The sequence below is a fragment of the Theropithecus gelada genome, chromosome 1 (genome assembly GCF_003255815.1).
Source record: "Theropithecus gelada isolate Dixy chromosome 1, Tgel_1.0, whole genome shotgun sequence".
NCBI lineage: Eukaryota > Metazoa > Chordata > Mammalia > Primates > Cercopithecidae > Theropithecus > Theropithecus gelada.
In genome coordinates, this window is record NC_037668.1 from 16,352,190 (window position 1) to 16,375,221 (window position 23,032).

Here is a 23,032-nt window from a genome sequence, read left to right on the forward strand (position 1 = left end):
TTCAGGGATCTCACAGGCTAATCATAATTGATAGGTCATATTAGATATAGAAAAACAACACAAAATATTGTCAGTTCTGCAATTATATGTTTGTCTATGGCATAAAGACATACCCTGTAATAAAAAGAAATAGAACATGTTGAGTTCAAACTAAAGGATAACTCAAAAATCATTTAAATCTTTTATTTAAGATTTTGTGTGCTGGGTGCGATGGCTCACACCTGTAATCCCAGCACTTTGGGAGGCCAAGGCAACCAGATCCATTAAGCTCCAGGAGTTCAAGACCAGCCTGAGCAACATGGCAAAAGCATGTCTTTACAAAAAAAATTTAAAAATTAGGCGGTGCATGCCTATGGTCCCAGCTACTTGGGAGGCTACTCGAGAGGTTGAGGTGGGAGAATCACTTGAGCCCAGGAGGTCGAACCTGCAGTGAGCCAAGATCACACCACTCCACTCCAGCCTGGGAGACAGAGAGAGACCCTGTCTCCAAAAAAAAAAAAAAAAAAAAAGATTCTGAACAGATTTATTGTAATAGAAACCTTTGAAACATGTTTGCAATTTTTTTTCTTTTTTTTTACTTATTATTTGTTTTTGTACTTACTAAAATTTTTTAGAGAACAGGGTTTTGCTATATTGCCCAGGCGGCTCTTAAATTCCTAGGCTCACGCTATCTTCCTGCCTCTGCCTCCCTAAGTGCTGGATTATAGGTGTGAGCCCCCACACCTGGCCTGCAACTCTATTTTTAATTTTAATTTTAATTAATTTATTTTTTTGAGATGGAGTCTCGCTCTGTCACCCAGGCTGAAGTGCAGTGATGTGATCTTGGCTCACTGCAACCTCTGCCTCCTGGGTTCAAGCTATTCTCCCTGCTTCAGCCTCCGAAGTAGCTGGGATTACAGGTGCATGCCACCATGCCCAGCTAATTTTTGTATTTTTTACTAGAGATGGGGTTTTGTGCTGTTGGCCAGGCTGGCCTGGAACTCCTGACCTCAGATGATCCGCCTGCTTTGGCCTCCCAAAGTGGCGGGATTACAGGTGTGAGCCACAATGCCTGGCCTATTTTTAATTTTTAAAAAGTGGCCTGGTATGTTGGCTCACGCCTGCAATCCCAGCATTTAGGGAGACCTGTCTGACCAACATAGCGAGACCCTGTTCTCTAAAAAAAAATAATAAATTCAAAAATCCATAAACATAGTGTGACCTTGTCTCTACTAAAAATAAAAAAATTTGCCAGGTGCAATAGTGCATGCCTATAGTCCCAGCTACTTAGGAGGCGGAGGTGGTAGGATCACTTGAGCCCAGGAATCAAGGCTGCAGTAAGCTATGATCACATCACTGTACTCCAGCCTGAGTGACAGGGCAAGACTTTGTCTCCAAAAAAATTTTTTTTAAGTTATCAAAAGGGCCAGGTGTGGTGGCTTACACCTGTAAACCCAGCACTTTGGGAGGATGAAGTAGGAGGGTTGCTTGAGCCCAGGAGTTCAAGACCAACTTGGGCAAGATGGTGAGATCCTATCTCTACAAAAAAATTAAAAAAAAAATAAAAAGCACACAAAAAGTTAGCAAAAGTTTTTCTGCATAAACTCATGATTTTAGAATAATGTATTATTAGAATATATAAATATCTCAGGCCAGGCATGGTGGCTCACGCCTGTAATCGCAGCACTTTGGAAGGCTGAGGCGGGTGGATCACGAGGTCAGGAGATCAAGACCATCTGGCTAACATGGTGAAACCCCGTCCCGTCTCCACTAAAAAATACAAAAAATACAAAAAATTAGCCAGGCATGGTGGTGGGCGCCCATAGTCCCAAATACTCCGGAGGCTAAGGCAGGAAAATGGCGTGAATACGGGAGGCGGAGCTTGCAGTGAGCCGAGATCGTGCCACTGCACTCCAGCCTGGGCGACAGAGTGAGACGTGAGACTCCGTCTTTAAAAAAAAAAATAGCTGGGCTTGGTGGCTCGTGCCTGTAGTCCCAGCTACTCGGGAGGCTGAGGCAGGAGAATCGCTTGAACCTGGGAGGCGGAGGTTGCAGTGAGCCAAGATCGCACCACTGCACTCCAGCCTGAGCGACAGAGCAATGTTCTGTCTCAAAAAAAAAAAAAAAAAATTAGCCAGGCCGGGCGTGGTGGCTCACACCTGTAATCCCAGCACTTTGGGAGCCTGAGGCGGGCAGAATCACCTGAGGTCAGGAGTTCAAGACCAGCCTGACCAACATAGAGAAACCCCGTCTGTACTAAAAATTCAAAATTAGCCGGACGTGGTGGCGCGTGCCTGTAGCCCCAGCTACTCAGGAGGCTAAGGCAGGAGAATTGCTTGAACCCGGAAGCCAGAGGTTGCAGTGAGCCAAGATCATGCCATTGCACTCCAGCCTGTGCAGCAAGAACGAAACTCCATCTCTTTTTTTTTTTTTTTTTTTTTTTTTTTTGAGACAGAGTCTAGCTCTGCCGCCCAGGCTGGAGTGCAGTGGCCGGATCTCAGCTCACTGCAAGCTCCGCCTCCCGGGTTCACGCCATTCTCCTGCCTCAGCCTCCCGAGTAGCTGGGACTACAGGCGCCCGCCACCTCGCCCGGCTAGTTTTTTGTATTTTTTAGTAGAGACGGGGTTTCACCGGGTTAGCCAGGATGGTCTCGATCTCCTGACCTTGTGATCCGCCCGTCTCGGCCTCCCAAAGTGCTGGGATTACAGGCTTGAGCCACCGCGCCCGGCCGAAACTCCATCTCAAAAAAAATTTTTTTTTAAATTCTATAAATAATAATGTCTATTTAACAAATGTACACATTTATAATAATTCCATCCCTAATTTACTACTGGAAAAAAACGACCAAAAAAGCAACACGAGTATGTGACTTTCCTAAGTCTGTTTGGCTCCTGCTAATATTCTTTTCTTGAGCACATTGTGGTTATAGCAGGATACTGACAGAAGGCAGCCTGAGAGAGCATTATCCATCTATGGATTCATTCAGTAATAAACTTTCCTTTTTTTTCTTTTTTTTTTGAGACGGAGTTTTGCTGTTGCCTAGACTGGAGAGCAACGGCACGATCTCGGCTCACTGCAACCTCCGCCTCCTGGGTTCAAGCAATTCTCCTGCCTCAGCCTCCAAGTAGCTGGGATTACAGGCATGTGCCACCATGCCCGGCTAATTTTGTATTTTTAGGAGAGAACGGGGTTTCACCATGTTGGTCAGACTGGTCTTCAACTCCTGACCTCAGGTGATCCATCCACCCTAGGACTCCCAAAGTGCTGGGATTACAGGCGTGAGCCACTGTGCCACCACTTTTTTTTTTTTTTAAGAGATGGTGTGTCTCTCGCTCTGTCTCATAGGCTGGAGTGCAGCGGCATCATCATAACCTTGAGCTCCTGGGTTCAAGGAGTCCTCCTGCCTCAGCCTCCTGTGTAAAAGCATCATTCCTGGCTTTTTTTTTTTTTTTTTGAACCTGAGTTTTGTTCTTGTTGCCCAGGCTGGAGTGCAGTGGCGCCATCTCAGCCACTGCAGTGAGCCTCCCAGATTCAAGTGATTCTCCTGCCTCAACCTCCCAAGTAGCTGGGATTACAAGCATGTGCCACCACGTCCAGCTAATTTTTTGTATTTTTAGTAGAGACAGGGTTTCACCGTGTTGGCAAGGCTGGTCTCGAACTCCTGGCCACAAGTGATCCTCCTGCCTCAGCCTTCCAAAGTGCTGGGATTACAGGCGTGAGCCACCATGCCTGGCCTGGCCAATTTTTTTTTTTTTTTTAAAGAGACGTAGTCTCGCTCTGTCGCCCAGGCTGGAGTGCAGTGGCACAATCTTGGCTCACTGCAAGTTCCACCTCCCAGGTTCACACCATTCTCCTGCCTCAGCCTCCTGAGTAGCTAGGACTACAGGCGCTCCTGCTACCACACCTGGCTAATTTTTGTATTTTTAGTAGAGATGGGGTTTCACCATGTTAGCCAGGATGGTCTCCATCTCCTGACCTCGTGATCCACCCGCATCAGCCTCCCAAAGTGCTGGGATTACAGGCGTGAGCCACCGCACCTGGCCTTTATTTTTTATTTTTTTACATATATATATATACACACACACACACACACACACATATATTTTATGGAAAAATTCACAAATGTGCGTGTCATCGTTGCTCAAGGACCATCCTAATCTTCTCTATATCGTTCCAATTTTAACACCTGTGCTGCTGAAGTGAGCACTGATCTCAGTCTTGAAAGAGGACCAGGTGTTTGCTTGTTGAATTGGGAGGAAGGAGGGAAGGTGGTTAGGAAAGGCATTCCAGGCAGAGGGAGTAATTAATAGAATTAAATGCAGGCAGGTGTGAAATAGCATGGTGAGCTAGGGGAAATGGAATTTGTTTTGCACAGCTGGAGCATAAAATTTGAGGGAGAAGTAGGACATGGAAAAAGATGAGACAGAGGGGCAGGCAGGAGGCAGATTATGGAGGCCTCATAGGCCCTTCTAAGGAGATTGGATTTTATTTTAGGCAGTGGGAAACTATTTTAAATTATATTCTGTGTCCTAAAAGAATCAGATTTTCTTTTTTCAAATGATCTTTCAGGCCACTTTGTGAAGGACAGCCCGGGAGGGCTCTTGGTTAGAAGCCGGTGATTGGTTAAGAGACTATTGGAATAGTCCAGATGAGAGATGTTGAGGGCCTAGAACGGGCAGTAATAGAGAGTTAGAAACTAGGGCATGGATAGGAATTAAGATAGAATTAACAGGACCTGGTGACCCACATGGAATCTAAGTATTGAGTGGGTTATAAAAATAGGAGAGATTTGCCGGGCACGGTGGCTCACGACTGTAATCCCAGCACTTTGGGAGGCTGAGGTGGGCGGATCACAAGGTCAGGAGTTCGAGACTAGCCTGGCCAATATGGTGAAACACCGTCTCTACTAAAAATACAAAAATTAGCCGGGCCTGGTGGTGGGCGCCTGTACTCCCGGCTACTTGGGAGGCCAAGGCAGGAGAATTGCTTGAACCTGGGAGGCGGAGGTTGCAATGAGCCGAGATCTCACCACTGCACTCCAGCCTGGGTGACAGAGCAAGACTCTGTCTCAAAAAAAAAAAAAAAAAAAGGAGAGATTTAGATGTCGGGTATCAAGGGTGTCAAGGGTGAAGGGTTGGAAAGGCAAAGCTAAAGGACAGCAAATGTGGGGGTAAGATATTTGCAGCAGATGCTTCACAGAATTTGCTTATACACTATTTAAAGATGACGCCAATTATAACATTGAAGAAAAGAATTGCCGGGCGCCGTGGCTCATGCCTGTAATCCCAGCACTTTGGGAGGCCAAGGCGGGCAGATCACGAGGTCAGGAGTTTGAGACCAGCCTGACCAACACGGTGAAACCCCATCTCTACTAAAAATACAAAAAAAAAAAAAAATTAGCCAGGCTTGGTGGCGTGCGCCTGTAATCCCGGTTACCCAGGAGGCTGAGGCAGGAGAATCACTTGAACCCGGGCAGCGGAGGTTGCAGGAGCCAAGATCGTGCCACTGCACTCCAGCCTGGGCAACAAGTGAGACTCCATCTCAAAAAAAAAGAAAAAGAATTGAGAGGAGTGAGGCAGAGGTAAAAATGACCAAAGGTCAGTTTTAAATGCTTGCCTGGCAGATCACATGAGGTCAGGAGTTCGAGACCAGCCTTGCCAACATGATGAAACCCTGCCTCTACTCAAAATACAAAAAAATTAGCTGGGCATGTTGGCAGGCGCCTGTAATCCCAGCTACTCAGGAGGCTGAGGCAAGAGAATCGCTTGAACCCAAGATGCAGAGGTTGCAGTGAGCCAAGTATGCACCATTGCACTCTAGCATGGGTGACAAGAGTGAAACTGTCTCAAAAAAATAATTAAATAAATAAGCTTGCCTAAGACATCTGCATTTTCCTTGATGAGTGGCATAGAGGTTGGCTAGAAGCAGCTGGAGTGTCCCTACCTACCTATCTTTCTTTCTCTTTTCCCATACCCTCCCCTCCACAGAAGTGACACAGCCCTAGAGGAGGCAGTAGCAGAGGTGCTAGACCATCGACCCATCGAGCAGAAACACTGCCCTCCCTGCCATGTTTCAGTTGAGCTGGTGGGGTCCTGCGCTACCCTGGTGACTGAGAGAATCCTGCAGGGGGCACCAGAGATCTTGGACAGGCAAACTGCAGCCCTTCTGCATGGTAAGGGTGGCTTTTGGATTGGGACCCGAGTAGTTCTATTCCTATCCCTGAGAAGGGAGGGTGGAAAAGTCTAGACACTTCCAGCCTAACCATATGCTCTCAGAGCCATTCAGCTCATACCAAAAGATAGGATTCTTTCGGCGGCCAATTAAGTATCTGTTTAAAGGCCTGTGGGATACTTGTTGGAGAAAGTAGAAAGGAAGTACAGAGCAACAGACCAAGAAGCTTCCTGTTGGCATCATTTTATGATAGAAGGAGGACTAGCCAAAAAAGCAGGAAACAGATTCCAATACCAGTTCCTCCAGGAAATAGAGGGGTGACCTTGAACAGGTCTCTTAACCTTTCTTGTTCTCGTTTTTCCACTTGTGAAAAAAAGAGAGAGAGTGAGTTGGACTAGACTGTCTTTTCAACTTAGAAGATTCTTTGCTGGGATTTGGCCTACTAAAGAGGTGTATCTCTGTCTGACCAGGCTGTAAAATCTCCAAGGATTGAGATGCTCAGGCTTTCTTTCTACCTTTTTCCCATTTCCCTTCCTACATCTTAGTTTGGATTTGGGAGGTCTGAGGACACAGTCCATCCCAGTTTCTCATTTTGCTTTTAGAGATTTTGCTATACAAATCTCCTTGTATTGTGTCCATTTGGTGTGAAGGTTATATATGTTCTGGTGGTCATGTGTGGAGGGTCACAGGATTCAAGTTCCACCATCTCCCTTCTCCACAGGAACCATCATCCTGGACTGTGTCAACATGGACCTTAAAATTGGAAAGGCAACCCCAAAGGACAGCAAATATGTGGAGAAACTAGAAGCCCTTTTCCCAGACCTACCCAAGAGAAATGATATATTTGATTCCCTACAAAAAGCAAAGTTTGATGTATCAGGTATGAAATGTTAGCTGACTTTTCTACCTCCCAGATGAGAAAACAGAAAGGCAAGCCTTGTTCATTATATTATTTTTCTTTTTTTTTGAGATGGAGTCTCACTCTGTCGCCCAGGCTGGAGTATAGTGGCGCGATCTCGGCTCACTGCAAGCTCCACCTCCCAGGTTCACGCCATTCTCCTGCCTCAGCCTCCCAAGTAGCTGGGACTACAGGCGCCTGCCACCATGCCCGGCTAATTTTTTGTATTTTTAGTAGATATGTGGTTTCACTGTGTTAGCCAAGATGGTCTTGATCTCCTGACCTCATGATCCGCCCACCTTGGCCTCCCAAAGTGCTGGGATTACAGGCGTGAGCCACCGCATGTAGCCATTTTTTTTTTTTTTTTTTGAGACAGAGTCTTGCTCTGTCACCCAGGCTGGAGTGCAGTGGCACAATCTCGGCTCACTGCAACTTCCACCTCCTGGGTTCAAGCGATTCTCCTGCCTCAGCCTCCCGAGTAGCTGGGATTACAGGCGCCCACCACCACACCCAGCTAATTTTTGTATTTTTAGTAGAGATCGGATTTCACCATGTTGACCAGGCTGGTCTCGAACTCTTGAGTTCAGATGATCTGCCCGCCTGGGCCTCCCAAAGTGCTGGGATTACAGGCATGAGCCACCATGCCTGGCCAATTATTTAAATTTTATGCCAGAGAGAAATGAAGTAGCATATTAGCCTAAGCATGAACTAATCAATCATTTACTGGATTGTTCTATCCTGGCTCTTGGTTAGGATGAGGAGGAATGTATTAAGAGCCTCACAAGGGCTGGGCGCAGTGGCTCACGCCTGCAATTCCAGCACTTTGGGAGGCCGAGGTGGGCAGATCACCTGAGGTCAGGAGTTCAAGGCCAGCCTGGCTAACATGGTGAAACGCTGTTTCTACTAAAAATACGAAAAATTAGCCAGGCATGATGGTGTGTGCCTGTAATCCCATCTACTTGGGAGGCTGAGGCAGGAAAATCGCTTGAACCCGGGAAGCGAAGGTTGCAGTGAGCCGAGATCGCGCCATTGCACTCCAGCTTGGGCAACAAGAGCAAAACTCCGTCTCAAGAAAAACAAAAAGAGCCTCATAGGTTCTAGTCTATTCAGAGAATATAGGACATATATATAAAATATGCTGAGAGTATACTAAATTATCAGAGTGAAATCTATAGAATTGGTTAGGGAGGCTAAAGAAATATTTTGTGAGTATACAAAAGACGAAGAGAACTAAAAAAAAACCATATTCTTTTACTCATCTACCACCTGTTGACATGAAAAGGAAAAATGAAAGAAAGAACTCGTATATAAACAGTATAGGAAGAGGGAAAATACAAAGTAAAAGCCTCTGTGTTGGGTTTTATTCTTCTCTCCAAAGTTCCTTGCTGTAAAGGTACCTATTGTCACCAATTATTTAAGATGGCTTTTGATTATGTGATTACATTTTCTGTTTTTCTTTTTTTTTTTTTGAGATGGAGTCCAGGTTCAAGTGATTCTCCTGCCTCACCCTCCTGAGTAGCTGGGATTACAGGTGCCCGCCACTACACCCAGCTAATTCTTTGTATTTTTAGTACAGACAGAGTTTCACCATGTTGGCCAGGCTGGTCCCGAACTCCCGATCTCAGGTGATCTGCCCACCTCAGCCTCCCAAATTGCTGGGATTACAGGCCTGAGCCACCGCACCCAGCTATGATTACATTTTCAATTGTCTCCCCCATTCATTGCCCCAAAGAGAGGCTATTTTTCCTTTCTTGACCCATCTGGCTGCCCTTGCCTTCTTGGTCTTGGGAACCTGACCTCCCCTGTTTGACCCCTAGTCTCACATCTGCTTTCTAGGACTGACCACTGAGCAGATGCTGAGAAAGGACCAGAAGACTATCTATAGACAAGGCGTCAAGGTGGCCATTAGTGCAGTGTATATGGATTTGGAGGTAAGAGTAAGTTGTGACTGTGGGTGGGGAGAGAAAGCCTTTAGCTATGCATGTTATGCATGTGGCCTTGCACCTCATTCCTGGCTCACCTCCAAAACGTATTTTGTGTCTATCTTCTTGTCTCCACCTCCACTATGACCACCAGAGTCCAGCATCTCTCACTGCACCACTGTACTAGCCTCAGTGCTGGTTTCCCTGCCTCCGCTTTTGCAGCCCTACAAACCATTCTCCCCAAAGCAGCCAGAGTGGTCTTTTTAAAAATTTTTTTTTTTTTTTGAGAGTCATGCTTTGTTGCTCAGGCTGGAGTGCAGTGGTACCATCATGGCTCACTGCAGCCTCAACCTTCCAGGCTCAAGCAGTCCTCTCACCTTAGCCTCCCGAGTAGCTGGGTCCACAGGTGCACACCACCACACCTAGCTTGTGTGTGTGTGTGTGTGTGTGTGTGTGTGTGTGTATGTGTAGACAGGGTCTCACTATGTTGCCCAGGCTGGTCTCAAACTCCAGGCCTCAAGCCGTTCTCCCACCTTGGCCTCCGAAGTTCTGGGATTACAGGCATGAGCCACCGTGCCCAGCCTCATTGTGCTTTTAATAAAATCTAAAGGACTTACCATGGTTTACAGGGCCATGCTTGATCTGGCCCTTGTCTTTTTCCCTGGCCTCATTTCATTCCAGCTCCACTCCTGTGCTACAGTACTACAGGCACACTGGTTTCTTTTCTGTTCCTCGGAACCATTAAGCTCATTCCCAGATGAGCTTTTCTTTTTGTAGAGATGGCTCTTCTTAACATTCAGATGTCTCAGCTCAGATGTCTGTTTTGGGAGGTTTTTCCTGACCACCCTAACTGAAGTACTATCTCCTATGCTCAAAAAACCTCTAGCAGTTATGTTTGTTTGTTTTGAGCCTTACTCTGTTGCCCAGGCTGGAGTGGAGTGGCACAATCTCAGCTCACTGCAGCCTCTGCCTCCCGGGTTCAAGTAATTCTCTTGCCTCAGCTTCTCTAGTAGCTGGGATTACTGGTGCGTGCCAGCATGCCCAGCTAATTTTTTGTTTTGTTTTCGTTTTTTGTTTTTTGAGAAGGAGTTTCGCTCTTGTCCCCCAGGCTGGAGTGCAATGGTGCTATCTCGGCTCACTGCAACTTCTGCCTCCCTGGTTCAAGTGATTCTCCTGCCTCAGCCTCCTGAGTAGCTGGAATTACAGGCACACATCCCCATGCCCAGTTAATTTTTGTATTTTTACTAGAGACAGGGTTTCACCATGTTGGCTAGGCTGGTCTCGAACTCCTGACCTCGAGTGATCCACCCGCCTCGGCCTCCCAAAGTGCTGGGATTATAGGTGTGAGCCACTGCGCCCGGCCATTTTTGTATTTTTAATAGAGACAGGGGTTTCACCATGTTGGCCAGGCTGGTCTTGAACTCCTGACCTCAAGTGATCTGCCCGCTTTGGCCTCTCAAAGTGTTGAGATTACAGGCCTGAGCCACCACACCCGGCCTGTTTGTTTTTCAAAGCACTTAACATACTAAAAGGATCTTGTTTCCTGGTTTGCCTGTTAATTATCTATATTCCTGTGCTAGTTTATCAACTCTACCAGGACCCTGTTTCTTTTTTGTCTGTTGTAGCTCTAGGACCTTTAACAGTGTCTGACACATAGAGGATGCTCAGTAAACTTTGTTAAATGTATCAATGAATATAACTTTAATAATAGTGTTCAATTAAATGCTGTATATGGAAACCAAAAATAATAATAATGGTGTCTGAATACCTGGTTCCACGTCATAGTGGTTTAAATCATTCATCTGGCTGGGCGTGGTGGTTCACGCCTGTAAATCCCAGCACTTGGAAGGCAGAGGCAGGTGGATCACTTGAAGTCAGAAATTCAAGATGAGCCTGGCCAACATGGGGAAACCCTGTCCCTGCTAAAAATACAAAAAAAAGAAAAAATTAATTGGATACAGTGTTGGGCACCTGTAGTCCCAGCTACTCAGGATGCCGAGGCACAATAATCGCTTGAACCCAGGAGGCAGAGACTGCAGGGAGCCAAGGTCGCTCCGCTGCACTCCAGCCTGGGTGACAGAGCGAGACTCTATCTCAAAAAAAAAAATAAATAGGCCGGGCGCGGTGGCTCAAGCCTGTAATCCCCGCACTTTGGGAGGCCGAGACGGGCGGATCACGAGGTCCGGAGATTGAGACCATCCTGGCTAACACGGTGAAACACCGTCTCTACTAAAAAATACAAAAAACTAGCCGGGCAAGGTGGCGGGCGCCTGTAGTCCCAGCTACTCAGGAGGCTGAGGCAGGAGAATGGCGTAAACCCAGGAGGCGGAGCTTGCAGTGAGCTGAGATCCGGCCACTGCACTCCAGCCTGGGTGACAGAGCGAGACTCCGCCTCAAAAAATAAATAAATAAATAAATAAATAAAATAATTCATCTGATCTGAATACATACTCTACACAGCTTTCTACTAAGTACTGTGTAAAAATACTAAATAAATAAAACACGATAGCATGGTCTCTTCTCTCATGGTTCGTAACCTAGTTCGAGAAACAAACAAAAACATAAAAGGCTTGCCAAGTACCTTAATCAAGTACAAACTGACATATTAGAAATGCCAAAGATTGGCCAGGTGCAGTGGCTCATGCCTGTAATCCCAGCACTTTGGGAGGCCGAGGCAGGTGGATCACCTGAGGTCAGGAGTTCGAGACTAGCCTGGTCAACATGGTGAAACCCCGTCTCTACTAAAAGTACAAAAATTAGCCAGGCATGGTAGTGGGCACCTGTAATCCCAGCTACTTGGAAGGCTGAGGCAGGAAAATCGCTTGGACCCAGGAGGTGGAGGTTGCAGTAAGCTGAGATCACACCACTGCACTCCAGCCTGGGCGACAGAATGAGACATCTCAAAAAAGAAACAAAGAAAAAAGAAAGAAAGAAATGCCAAGGCTTAAAAACAAACAAACAAACAAACAAAAAAAACAAGAAATGACAAGGATAGAGAAAAGCAGTTTTCACATGTCTGCTCTTATTTGTATACCCCATTATTCTGTTTTAGAATAAAAATACCCACAAGGCGGGCTGGGTGCGGTGGCTCACACCTGTAATCCCAGCACTTTGGGAGGCCAAGGCAGGCAGATCCCCTGAGGTCGGGAGTTTGAGATCAGCCTGACCAACATGGAGAAACCCCATCTCTACTAATAAAAAATTAGCCAGGCATGATGGCACATGCCTGTCATCCCAGCTACTCGAGAGGCTGAGGCAGGAGAATCACTTGAACCCGGGAGGAGGAGGTTTCAGTGAGCCAAGATCGCGCCATTGCATTCCAGCCTGGGCAACAAGAGCAAAACTCCGTCTCAAAAAAAAAAAAAAAATACCCACAAGGCAAAGACTTTGCTTGTTTGATTGCAAGAACAGGAGAGCCTTGAACACGCTAGGCACATTACATACATTATCAGCATTTTTTTTGTTTTTGTTTGTTTGTTTGAGACAGAGTTTTGCTCTTGCTGCCCAGGCTGGAGTGCAATGGTGCGATCTGGAATCACTGCAACCTCCGCCTCTCGAATTCAAGTGATTCTCCTGCCTCAGCCTCCCAAGTAGCTGGGATTACATGCATGCGCCACCACGCACGGCTAATTTTGTATTTTTAGCAGAGATGGGATTTCTCCATGTTGGTCAGACTGGTCTCAAACTCCTGACCTCAGGTGATCTGCCCCTCTTGGCCTCCCAAAGTGCGGGGATTACGGGCGTGAGTGACCGTGCCTAGCCCAAGGATGTTTTATTGATGATGATGAGAAAGTCCTTCATCCCTCTCCGTTTCTTCCCTTTCAGGCCTTTCTGGAGAGGTCTAACCTCCTTGCAGATCTCCATGCTTTCTGCCAGGCTCACAGCTATGATGTCCTGGTTGCCATGACTATCTTTTTCAACACTCACAATGAGCCAGTGCGGCAGTTGGCTATTTTCTGTCCCCATGTGGCACTCCGAACAACGGTGAGTCTGTGTCCCTTCTCCAACCTAAGAGCCTTACAGAGTCTGCCTGTATGTACCTCTGTGCTCTACGCTGTCCTATAAGGACCTCTCTTAGGTTCTTATATTAACATACTTACACGAGGTCCCTTGACCTGTTTCTGAACCTGTTTCCTCCCCTTTCTGCTTTTTCCCATTCTCTCTGTATATGAATATCCTTTTTTTTCATTCTTTTTTTTTTTTTAGTGAACATCCTTAATCATAGCATTGTTGAGAAAAGGTGAATTCCAAAAAGAACTAAAGATTCAATTCATACTTTGAAAGAACTTGAAAGAAATCTAGTTAGAAGGAAATGTTACAAATCTGTAGTTAAAATTCCCTTCTTGAGCTAGGAACTGTGGCACATGCCTGTAGTCCCAGCAACTCGGGAGGCTGATGCAGAAGGATTGCTTGAGCTGGAAAGTTTGAGTCCAGCCTGGGCAAAGATAGCAAGACCTCATCTCTATTGGGGAAAAAAAAACAAAACAAAACTCTATTCTTGGTTTAATCATTAATTCCTCACCCCTGGAATCACGCTGTTGCCTTGAAAATTAGAAATATGAGAGACCTTTTCTGCTACTTACTATGCAGGGATTAATTATTCTGTATCGTGCAAACTCTGTAAAGAAGTGATCTAGATCCAGATTTGTTTTCTTTCCTGATCTTCCTTTTGGCTATCTTTCCTACTTCCTCTCCTTTCTGTTCCTCTGCTGGTTACTGATTAGCCTAGGGAAGAATTTAAAAGTGGACTTAAGGCTGGGCATGGTGGCTCATGCCTATAATCCCAGCACTTTGGGAGGCTGAGGCGAGCAGATCATGAGATCAAGAGATTGAGACCATCCTGGCCAACATGGTGAAACCTCATCTCTTCTAAAAAATACAAAATTAGCTGGGAGTGGTGGTACGTGCCTATAGTCCCAGCTACTCAGGAGGCCGAGGCAGGAGAATCTCTTGAACCTAGGAGGCAGAGGTTGCAGTGAGCCGAGATCACGCCACTGCACTCCATCCTGCCAACAGAGAGAGACGCTGTCCCAAAAAAAAAAAAAAAAAAAGGTGGGCTTAAGGCAATTCAGGGATTCTGAGGGTGGCCTAGGCTCTGTGAGGACTGCTAAAGGCAGAATACAGCCAGATAATCCTTTGCTCTCATAGAAGGTATGTCTGCCCTTTCCTACCTCCCTTTGCCTTTGCCTTCGCCCCAGGAAGCAAATCTGATTTCATTCAGTGTAAGGTAGTTTGTCATTATGAAAAGAACTACAGTTTTGTGTGTTTGTTTTTTGAGTCAGAGTCTCACTCTGTTGCCCAGGCTTGAGTACAGTGGTGTGATCTTGGCTCACTGCAACTGCCACCTCCCAGGTTCAGGCAGTTCTCCCACCTCAGCCTGTAGCTGAGACTACAGGCGCCCGCCACCATGCCCGACTAATTTTTGTATTTTTAGTAGAGACGGGGTTTCACCATGTTAGCCAGGCTGGTCTCGAACTCCTGACCTCAAGTGATCCACCCGCCTTGGCCTTCCAAAGTGCTGGAATTACAAGCGTGAGCCACTGCACCTGGCCAAGAACTGCAGTTTTTAAAGTCAGGTAGATGCGTTTTTCTGTTCTAGATTTGCCTCTTACTCTTTGAGCTAAGGCAAGTCTTACTCTTTGACTTTCTGCATCTGGAAATGGCATAATAGTACCTACTGCTAATTCTACTATGATCATTAAACATAGTATCATGTGTAAAGCACACTTCTGGAGCAGAGTAAGCACTTTGTAAATAGTGGCTCTTACTAATCCTTTCATGAAGAAAAGGGTGCTTTGGCCATTAGAAGTACCTCTTCCACATTCCTGAATCTTCTCCCCTCTGTGCTGCTCATTCGAAGCTGTGTGGATTTCTTTTTTTTTTTGAAACAGAGTCTCGCTGTGTCTCCCAGACTGGAGTACAGTGGTGCGATCTCGGCTCACTGCAAGCTCCGCCTCCCGGGTTCACGCCATTCTTCTGCCTCAGCCTCCCGAGTAGCTGGGACTACAGGCACCTGCCACCACGCCCGGCTAATTTTTTGTAGTTTTAGTAGAGACAGGGTTTCACCGTGTTAGCCAGGATGGTCTCGATCTCCTGACCTCGTGATCCACCCGCCTCAGCCTCTGAAAGTGCTGGGATTACAGGCTTGAGCCACCGCGCCCGGCCAGCTGTGTGGATTTCTAATGACTCTACCATTGTCCAGGCTGCCCCTATGCTTAGAAACAGGAGTCCTTTTCTTTCTCTTTTTTTTTTTTTTTGAGATGTCTCCCTTTGTTGCCCAGGCTGGAGTGGTGCAATGGCATGATCTCAGCTTACTGCAACCTCTGCCTCCCTGGTTCAGGCAATCCTCCCAGCTTCCTAAGTAGCTGGGGCTCCAGGCACACCATCATGGCCAGCTAATTTTTTTTGTATTTTTTGTAGGGACAGAGTCTCGCTACATTGCTCAGGCTGGTCTCGAACTCCTGGACTCAAGTGATCCACCAGCCTCAGCTTCCCAAAGTTCTGGAACTGCAGGTGTGGGCCACTATGCCCAGCCAGGAGTCCTTTTCTCACAGTCTACTCTACCATCTCCTCTCTTTCTCCTGTGTTAGGGGTAGTATAATATATTGATTTAGAACACTGGCTTTGGTGACAGCTCTGGGCTTAGTGTCAGTTTCGCTTCATGCAAATTATGACCTTAGGCAAGTTACCTGATCATCTAATTCTCAGTTTCCCTGCATGTAAGTGAGGGTAATAGTGATACCAATCTTATTTTGTTCAATTCATTCTTCCTCCATCCCTCTTCTGGCCTCTAGATAAATTCTAGTCCCATCCTAGTTCAAGTTCTTGAGCACATTTATACACTTGGAAACAACACTAGATTAGAAGCTGGGGTTCCTGGATTCTGGTTTAACTGCCATCATCTACATGATTTTACTCATAATCATCTTACTTAGCTTTAATTACTTTAATAATAAAATGAAATATACAATCTAAACTGTTTCCTCTGTTTTTAAAGTACTGTGTATGGCTGGGTATGGTAGCTCATGCCTGTAATCCCAGCACTTTGGGAGGCTGAGCTGGGCAGATCACCTGAGCTCAGGAGTTCAAGACCAGCCTGGCCAATATGGTGAAACCACGTCTCTATTATAAATACAAAAATTAGCTGGGCATGGTGGCAGGCACCTGTAATCCCAGCTACTCGGGAGGCAGAGGCAGCACTTTGAGAGGCCTAGGTGAGAGCGGATCACCTGAGGTCAGAAGTTCGAGACCAGTCTGGGTAACATGGTGTAACCTCGTTTCCACTAAAAATACAAACATTAGCCAGGCTTGGTGACACATGCCTGTAATCCTAGCTACTTAGGAGGCTAAGGCAGGCGATTCACTTGAACCAGGGAGGCAGAGGTTGTAGTGAGCCAAGATCGCACCACTGCACTCCAGCCTGGGTGACAGAGCAAGACTCCATCTCAAAAAAAAAAAAAAAAAAAAATACTGTGTATATTAGTGTTCCTTCTGTTGCAAACAATAAAACCGAACCCTGGATAACTTACTTTTTTTTTGTCTTGCTTTATTGCCCAGACTGGAGTGCAATGGTGAGATCTCGGCTCACTGTAGCCTCCACCTCCCAGGTTCAAATGATTCTCCTGTCTCAGCCTTGCAAGTAGCTGGGATTACAGGTGTGCACCATCATGTCTGGCTAATTTTTGTATTTTTAGTAGAGACAGGGTTTTACCATGTTGACAAGGCTGGTCTTGAATTCCTGACCTCAGGTGATCCGCCCACCTTGGCCTCCCAAAGTGCTGGGATTACAGGTGGGAGCCATTGTGCCTGGCCTCAAGGATAACTTACTTTTATTTATTTATTTATTTTTTTGAGATGGAGTTTCACTCTTGTCGCCCAGGCTGGAGTGCAATGGCACCATCTTGGCTCACTGCAACCTCTGTCTCCCGGGTTCAAGTGATTCTCCTGCCTCAGCCTCCCAAGTAGCTGGGATTACAGGCATGCGCCACCACACCCGGCTAATTTTGTATTTTTAGTAGAGATGGGGTTTCTCCATGATGGTCATGCTGGTCTCAAACTCCTGACCTCAGGTGATCCGCCCGCTTCGGCCTCTCAAAGTGCTGGGATTACAGGCATGAGCCACCACACCCTGCCGACTTACTTTTTGAAAGCTTCCTCTTCTATAGAGGAAGCCTCTCACTTAGAAGCCTCAGCACTTTGCTACAGCAAGTTGTGTATCATTTCCCTGTTATTGTCTCCTCTTTAGATCTGTGGAGTCCTGGAATGCTCCCACTCTCCACCCCTGAAGCTGACCCCTGCCTCAAGCACCCACCCTAACCTCCATGCCTATCTTCAAGGCAACACCCAGGTCTCTCGGAAGAAACTTCTGCCCCTGCTCCAGGAAGCCCTGTCAGTGTATTTTGACTCCATGAAGATCCCTTCAGGACAGCCTGAGACAGCGGATGTGTCCAGGGAGCAGGTGGACAAGGAATTGGACAGGGCAAGTAACTCCCTGATTTCTGGACTGAGTCAAGATGAGGAGGACCCTCCGCTGCCCCCCACACCCATGAACAGCTTGGTGGATGAGTGCCCTCTAGATCAGGGGCTGCCTAAACTCTCCGCTGAGGCTGTCTTCGAGAAGTGCAGTCAGATCTCACTGTCACAGTCTACCACAGCCTCCCTGTCCAAGAAATGACTGTTGAGAAGGGAGGAGGTAGTGGGTGAGGCTACCTGACTCACTTCAAATGCATGTTTTGAGATGTTTGGAGATTCAGCAATTCTGTCTTCATTGCTCCAGGATCTGGTATACTGTTCTCATAAAACTGAGAGGAGAAAAAAAGTGAAAGCAGCTGCTTTAAGAATGGCTTTCCACCTTTTCCCCCTAATCTCTACCAATCAAATTTTATTTAAATCTGCACCTCTGTCTATTTTATTTGCCAGGGGCGCGATGTGACACATCTGCAGTCCCAGCACAGTGGGACAAAGAGAATGTAGTCCCCAAAAGTGTCCTCAGCTTGGATCTTGAACAGAACCAATATCTGTCATGGAACTGAACTTTCATTGATGGTCTCCATGTATTCATTTATTCACTTATTCATTCAAGTATTTATTGAATACCTGCCTGAAGCTAGAGAGAAAAGAGAGTGCACTTTGGAAACTTATTCCAGTGTTCAGCCTACAGCAGATTGCTAGCTCAATGACTTTTCTTTTTTGCCACCATTTAGGTGATGGCATTTGATTCAGAGATCACTGAATTTCTATTCTGAGCTTATTGTGACTGTTTCAGATCTAGTTTGGGAGAAGATTAGAGGCCATTGTCTTCTGTCCTGATCAGGTGGCCTGGCTGTTTCTTTGAACCCTTCTGTCCCAGAGCCACCCAGAACCCTGATTCTTGAGAATCAAGAAACCACCTAGAAAGGCCTTAATGACCTCACAGGCACTCTTCCAAAAAGACAGCATAACTGGAATGAGAGGCCTGGGTCTGTCTCCTGCCTTAGCAGGCCTATCAATTTCTTGTCAGTCTCTTTTTCTCCTTGCTCATATTAAAAGGAAGCATGGAGTTCTAATGCTCCCATAGACTATGTATTTTGGCAAGACACTTCACTACTCCAGGTCTCACTTTCCCCATCTGTAAAACAGGGTTTGGACTAGGTGTTCCCTGGTATTCTGTGATTTGCCTCTTGCTGCCATTCTTTCTCTCCTCTGCTTCTCTGTATTTTTCTTCTGTTATCCCTGGGGGTGCTCAGGTTCACTCGATTGTCTGTATTTCTGTGTGGTTGTAGCAAGGACTCAGCCTCATGTAGCATGAATAGGGGTGTGGTTCATGACGTGTTGACCCAGCAGAGAGCTCCCTCTCACTGACTTGTTCTGCATGTGTAGAGTCTCCCCATTTTTTTTAACCCAACCCTTTCCCCTTTTTCCTACCCCACAGCTCTGTTCCATGTAAGCTGCCAACAGTTTCACTGAACAGTGGGGTACGTGATGGTTTTGGCATGACATCTTCAGTATGAGGGGGACAGTCTGACTTCACTTTGAGGGTGTGATGTCTGTAGCTATGTGGAAGGTAAAAATAGTGGTGTGATTATGAACCAAAGGAATTTATGTTTTGTAACTTGGGTACTTTATTTTGCATTTTGTTATAGTATTAAAAATACTTTTTTCCTGTTTGGGGGTCTTACCGTCTTTTTTTATAAGTGTATTCAGGCCTTTCTCTGATAATTGTTTCAGTCTCCTCAAAATTCATCTCCCTTCTTCCTACTATACTTAATGTCTTCTTTCTGTTGACTCTTTTTGGGAATAAGGAGCAACAGGCTTTTGTCTCCCCTCATCCTCAGCCTCCCGTTCAACTTGTTTATTCTCCCAGAAACCTCCTTATAACATGCTTCCGTTTCCCCAGTTTTCCTTATGCTTGAAAAGTAGACCCAAGATAACATAATCTTAGAAACACACACAATGGGCCGGGCGCGGTGGCTCAAGCCTGTAATCCCAGCACTTTGGGAGGCCGAGATGGGCGGATCACGAGGTCAGGAGATCGAGACCATCCTGGCTAACACGGTGAAACCCCGTCTCTACTAAAAATACAAAAAACTAGCCGGGCGAGGTGGCAGGCGCCTGTAGTCCCAGCTACTCGGGAGGCTGAGGCAGGAGAATGGCGTGAACCCGGGAGGCGGAGCTTGCAGTGAGCTGAGATCCGGCCACTGTACTCCAGCCTGGGCGGCAGAGCAAGACTCCGTCTCAAAAAAAAAAAAAAAAAAAAAAAAAAAAAAAAAAAAAAAAGAAACACACACAATGGTTTCTTTTTCTTTTTTTTTCTTTTTTTTTTTTTTTTGAGACGGAGTTTCGCTCTTGTTGCCCTGGCTGCAGTGCAATGGCGCAATCTCGGCCCACTGCAACCTCCGCCTCCCAGGTTCAAGTGATTCTCCTGCCTCAGCCTTCCGAGCAGCTGGGATTGCAGGCATGCGCCACCACGCCTGGATAATTTTTTTTTTTTTTTTTAATTTCTAGTAGAGACGGGGTTTCTCCATGTTGGTCAGGCTGGTCTCAAACTCCTGACCTCAGGTGATCCGCCCGCCTCAGCCTCCTGAAGTGTTGGGATTACAGGCGTGAGCCACCACACCCAGCCAGAAACACAACGGTTCCTACTGGTTTTTTGCTTGTTTGTGTAAAGAGCAACTTTGAGAGGGATATATGGCGTCTGGAAAGGAGAACAATTGCTTTCCTAGACTCACCCAAGACTGACCCCCCCCTAGAAAATGCACTCTCCTCCCCAAAATCCGCCCCCTCACAGGAGGCAGGGTTTTTCTTTTGGGCAAACCTGCTCCTGGGGAGAGGAGGTGGCAAAACCTGTTTGAAGATGAGGTTACCTCCCCTCCACGCCTCCCTCCTTGGAGGCAAGAACTACAACAGCTGAGACAGAAAAGAGGTAAAGAAGTGTTGGGGGCTGGGACAACCAGCTCCCCAACAACTCCTAGGTGTTTAAAGAAGGAGGCAGGAAGACTTGTGAAGATGGGAACTATACAAGAGGCAGGAAAAAAGACAGATGTTGGGTAAGTAAGATCTTGGCTCACTTGATTGGTAACAGGGAATAAATAGTCCTGAGAGACTTCCCCACCACCCAGCTCTTACTGGGTCAAATCTCGGGTTCCTCAAGGAGACAAGACTGTAAGAAAATTTGCAGAGAAGGGATGAGGGTGGTTGTAGGTAGGAAATGTCAGTATGGTATGGATCTGGGGAGCAGGGGATTCCAGGATAATTCCCTGGTTTAAAAATAAAGGAAGTTTCTATAATATGTTGTATCTGATAAATCTGCCTGTGTTCTTTGTTTTCTAACCCTCACCCTCCAGAATGGCCATTAGGAAAGCTGAACCAGAACTGAGTTTAGGTCCAGGATCTCGTTGTGGCAAATCTTTCGCCTTACCTTCTTCCTCCACCCCTCCACCTATGCCATGTTTTCCCTTAGCCACTCCCCAGCTGGGTGGAGGAAAGGCAGGCCTGACTAGGTGCCGTCTTCCTGACTTCGCTCAGTGATAGCTGGGTGGGTCTAGCTGGGTTCCAGCCCATTGTAATGTGGGATATCTCTAACCCCAACTTCGTAGGTGGAGCAATTGCTATAGAGGTAAATATGATTAACTTTACATTCCATCTGTCCTCTGCTCTCAAACCCAACAAGCAGGTAATCTACTTCTAGCAAGTGGTGAAGGTAAGAGAAACATCTGTATAGGAGGCAAGAGATCTAAGTTCTTTTGAAGGCCTGCCCTCTGCTCTGTATCTCAATTACTGTTCTTCATTTCAGTTATTCTTACCTACTATTCAATTCCCTTAATCTTTTCTTCTTGGGGGGCTGTCGTTAGGGTCAGGGAGATTGCAGAAGCCCCAGAACTAGAAGCAGCCCTGAGACATGGGGAATTGGAGCTGAAGGAGGAATGGCAGGATGAAGAATTCCCTAGGTGAGGATGTGTGAGGGCGGCTGGGAGAAGGGAGGGATGGTCACGAATGGACGGAGGGGATGGCGCAGCAGCTCATGGCTGTAATCCCAGCACTTTGGGTGGCCGAGGCAGGTGGATCACTTGAGCTCAGAAGTTCAAGACTTCTCTGAGCAACATGGCATAACCCCGTCTCTACAAAAATATAAAATTTAGCCAGGTGTGGTGGTGCATACCTGTAGTCCCAGCTACTCGGGAGGCTGAGGTGGGAGGATTGCTTGAGCTCTGGAGGTAGAGGCTGCGGTGAGCTATGATTGTGACACTGCATTCCAGCCTGGGCAACAGAGTGAGACCCTGTCTCAAAAAACAATTAAAAAAAGAGAAAGCATAGGTGATAAAATCATGGTGGGGAGAGAGAACCTATATATTGAGTCCTGGCTTGATGCCTTTGGTGTATATCTCTGCCGCCTTTTAATCTCTTCCCCTCTAGATTGCTTCCTGAGGAGGTTGACCCTTCTGAAGATCCTGGAGACCCTAAAGGAGATTCACAGGCAGGTAGGTCAAGTAGAAACCAGGCCTCAAGTTCTTGATTCCAGTCCAGTAAAGGGCTATACCACCTCTATCCTTTTACAGTTCCATTTCCCCTTCCCCAAATCTCCCCTGCATCAGTCCTTCTTCAGCGTTCAACCGATATTATCACTTTCACATACAGGAATTCTAGCCCTCTCGGCCCTCCAACACACACACCCATCTTGGTTCTCTTTTTCCCCCTTTCTCCAACTGCAGGTACCCCCAGCACTTTAGCCCTGTGTGGCCAGCGCCCCATGCGCAAGCGTCTTTCTGCCCCAGAGTTGCGGCTGAGTCTGACTAAGGGGCCTGGAAATGATGGAGCTTCGCCCACCCAGTCTACACCTTCCTCTCCTGATGGCAGTTCTGACCTGGAGGTAGACGAATTGGAGACACCTTCAGACTCGGAGCAGCTGGACAGTGGACATGAATTTGAATGGGAAGGTGGGAAACAAACCAGAGGACTCAGCTGGTAGAAGTAGAGGCTAGAGCTAAAGGATCAGGATGGACTTAATGGGATTGCAGTTAGAACTAATAAGGTGGGACCAAGGGCTGCAGCCAGCAAAATTAGTTTCCTCAAATGGAACAGTAGGGCTTATAGGTCCAATGTGAGAGTAGTCAGTAGAGGGGGAGGGGAGCCCTTTGTTTATTAAGGAAAATTTAATAGAATGCCTGTTATATACTATCATGTATAGGACTGGGGTTATAAAGAGAGGCCCTACAGGTAATTCCCTGCTTAGTAGGAAACAAACATATATAAAAATAATTGCAGGAGCCGGGCGCGGTGGCTCACACCTGTAATCCCAGCACTTTGGGAGGCCGAGGCGGGTGGATCACGAGGTCAGGAGATCGAGACCATCCTGGCTAACACGGTGAAACCCTGTCTCTACGAAAAATACAAAAAATTAGCTGGGCGTGGTGGCGGGAGCCGGTAGTCCCAGCTACTCGGGAGGCTGAGGCAGGAGAATGGCATGAACTCAGGAGTGGAGCCTGCAGTGAGCCGAGATGGTGCCACTGCACTCCAGCCTGGGTGACAGAGCAAGACTCCATCTCAAAAAAAAAAAAAAAATAAATAAATCCCTTCTTTTTTTTTT

At 46.7% G+C, this 23,032-nt stretch overlaps 2 protein-coding genes and 1 non-coding gene across 7 annotated transcripts in view; 2 read left to right on the forward strand and 1 right to left on the reverse strand.

Annotated features, from left to right (window-relative positions):
* Positions 1-19,115, forward strand: part of PRUNE1 (prune exopolyphosphatase 1) — a 31,032-nt gene extending 11,917 nt beyond the window's left edge. For 2 of the 5 annotated variants that reach the window (XM_025391333.1, XM_025391360.1), the window contains 5 exons: positions 5,967-6,151; positions 6,872-7,030; positions 8,885-8,979; positions 12,796-12,954; positions 17,216-19,115. In XM_025391333.1, the coding sequence (XP_025247118.1) occupies positions 5,967-6,151; positions 6,872-7,030; positions 8,885-8,979; positions 12,796-12,954; positions 17,216-17,644 (1,027 nt within the window). In that variant the 3' untranslated portion in view covers positions 17,645-19,115. Of the gene's footprint in view, positions 1-3,255; positions 3,258-5,966; positions 6,152-6,871; positions 7,031-8,884; positions 8,980-12,795; positions 12,955-17,215 lie in introns of all 5 variants that reach the window. The other 3 variants (XM_025391352.1, XM_025391343.1, XM_025391370.1) reach the window with 3 other exon arrangements.
* On the reverse strand, positions 4,080-4,186 carry LOC112615478. The gene has a single exon (XR_003117380.1). It is a non-coding gene; the product is annotated as a U6 spliceosomal RNA (small nuclear RNA).
* Positions 19,116-20,301: 1,186 nt separating the features above from the next.
* The window catches only part of BNIPL (BCL2 interacting protein like), a 13,043-nt gene continuing 10,312 nt past the window's right edge, over positions 20,302-23,032 (forward strand). The window contains exons 1-4 of the mRNA XM_025391383.1: positions 20,302-20,495; positions 21,300-21,395; positions 21,862-21,926; positions 22,152-22,382. Of these exons, the coding sequence (XP_025247168.1) occupies positions 20,455-20,495; positions 21,300-21,395; positions 21,862-21,926; positions 22,152-22,382 (433 nt within the window). The 5' untranslated portion in view covers positions 20,302-20,454. The remainder of the gene's footprint in view (positions 20,496-21,299; positions 21,396-21,861; positions 21,927-22,151; positions 22,383-23,032) is intronic.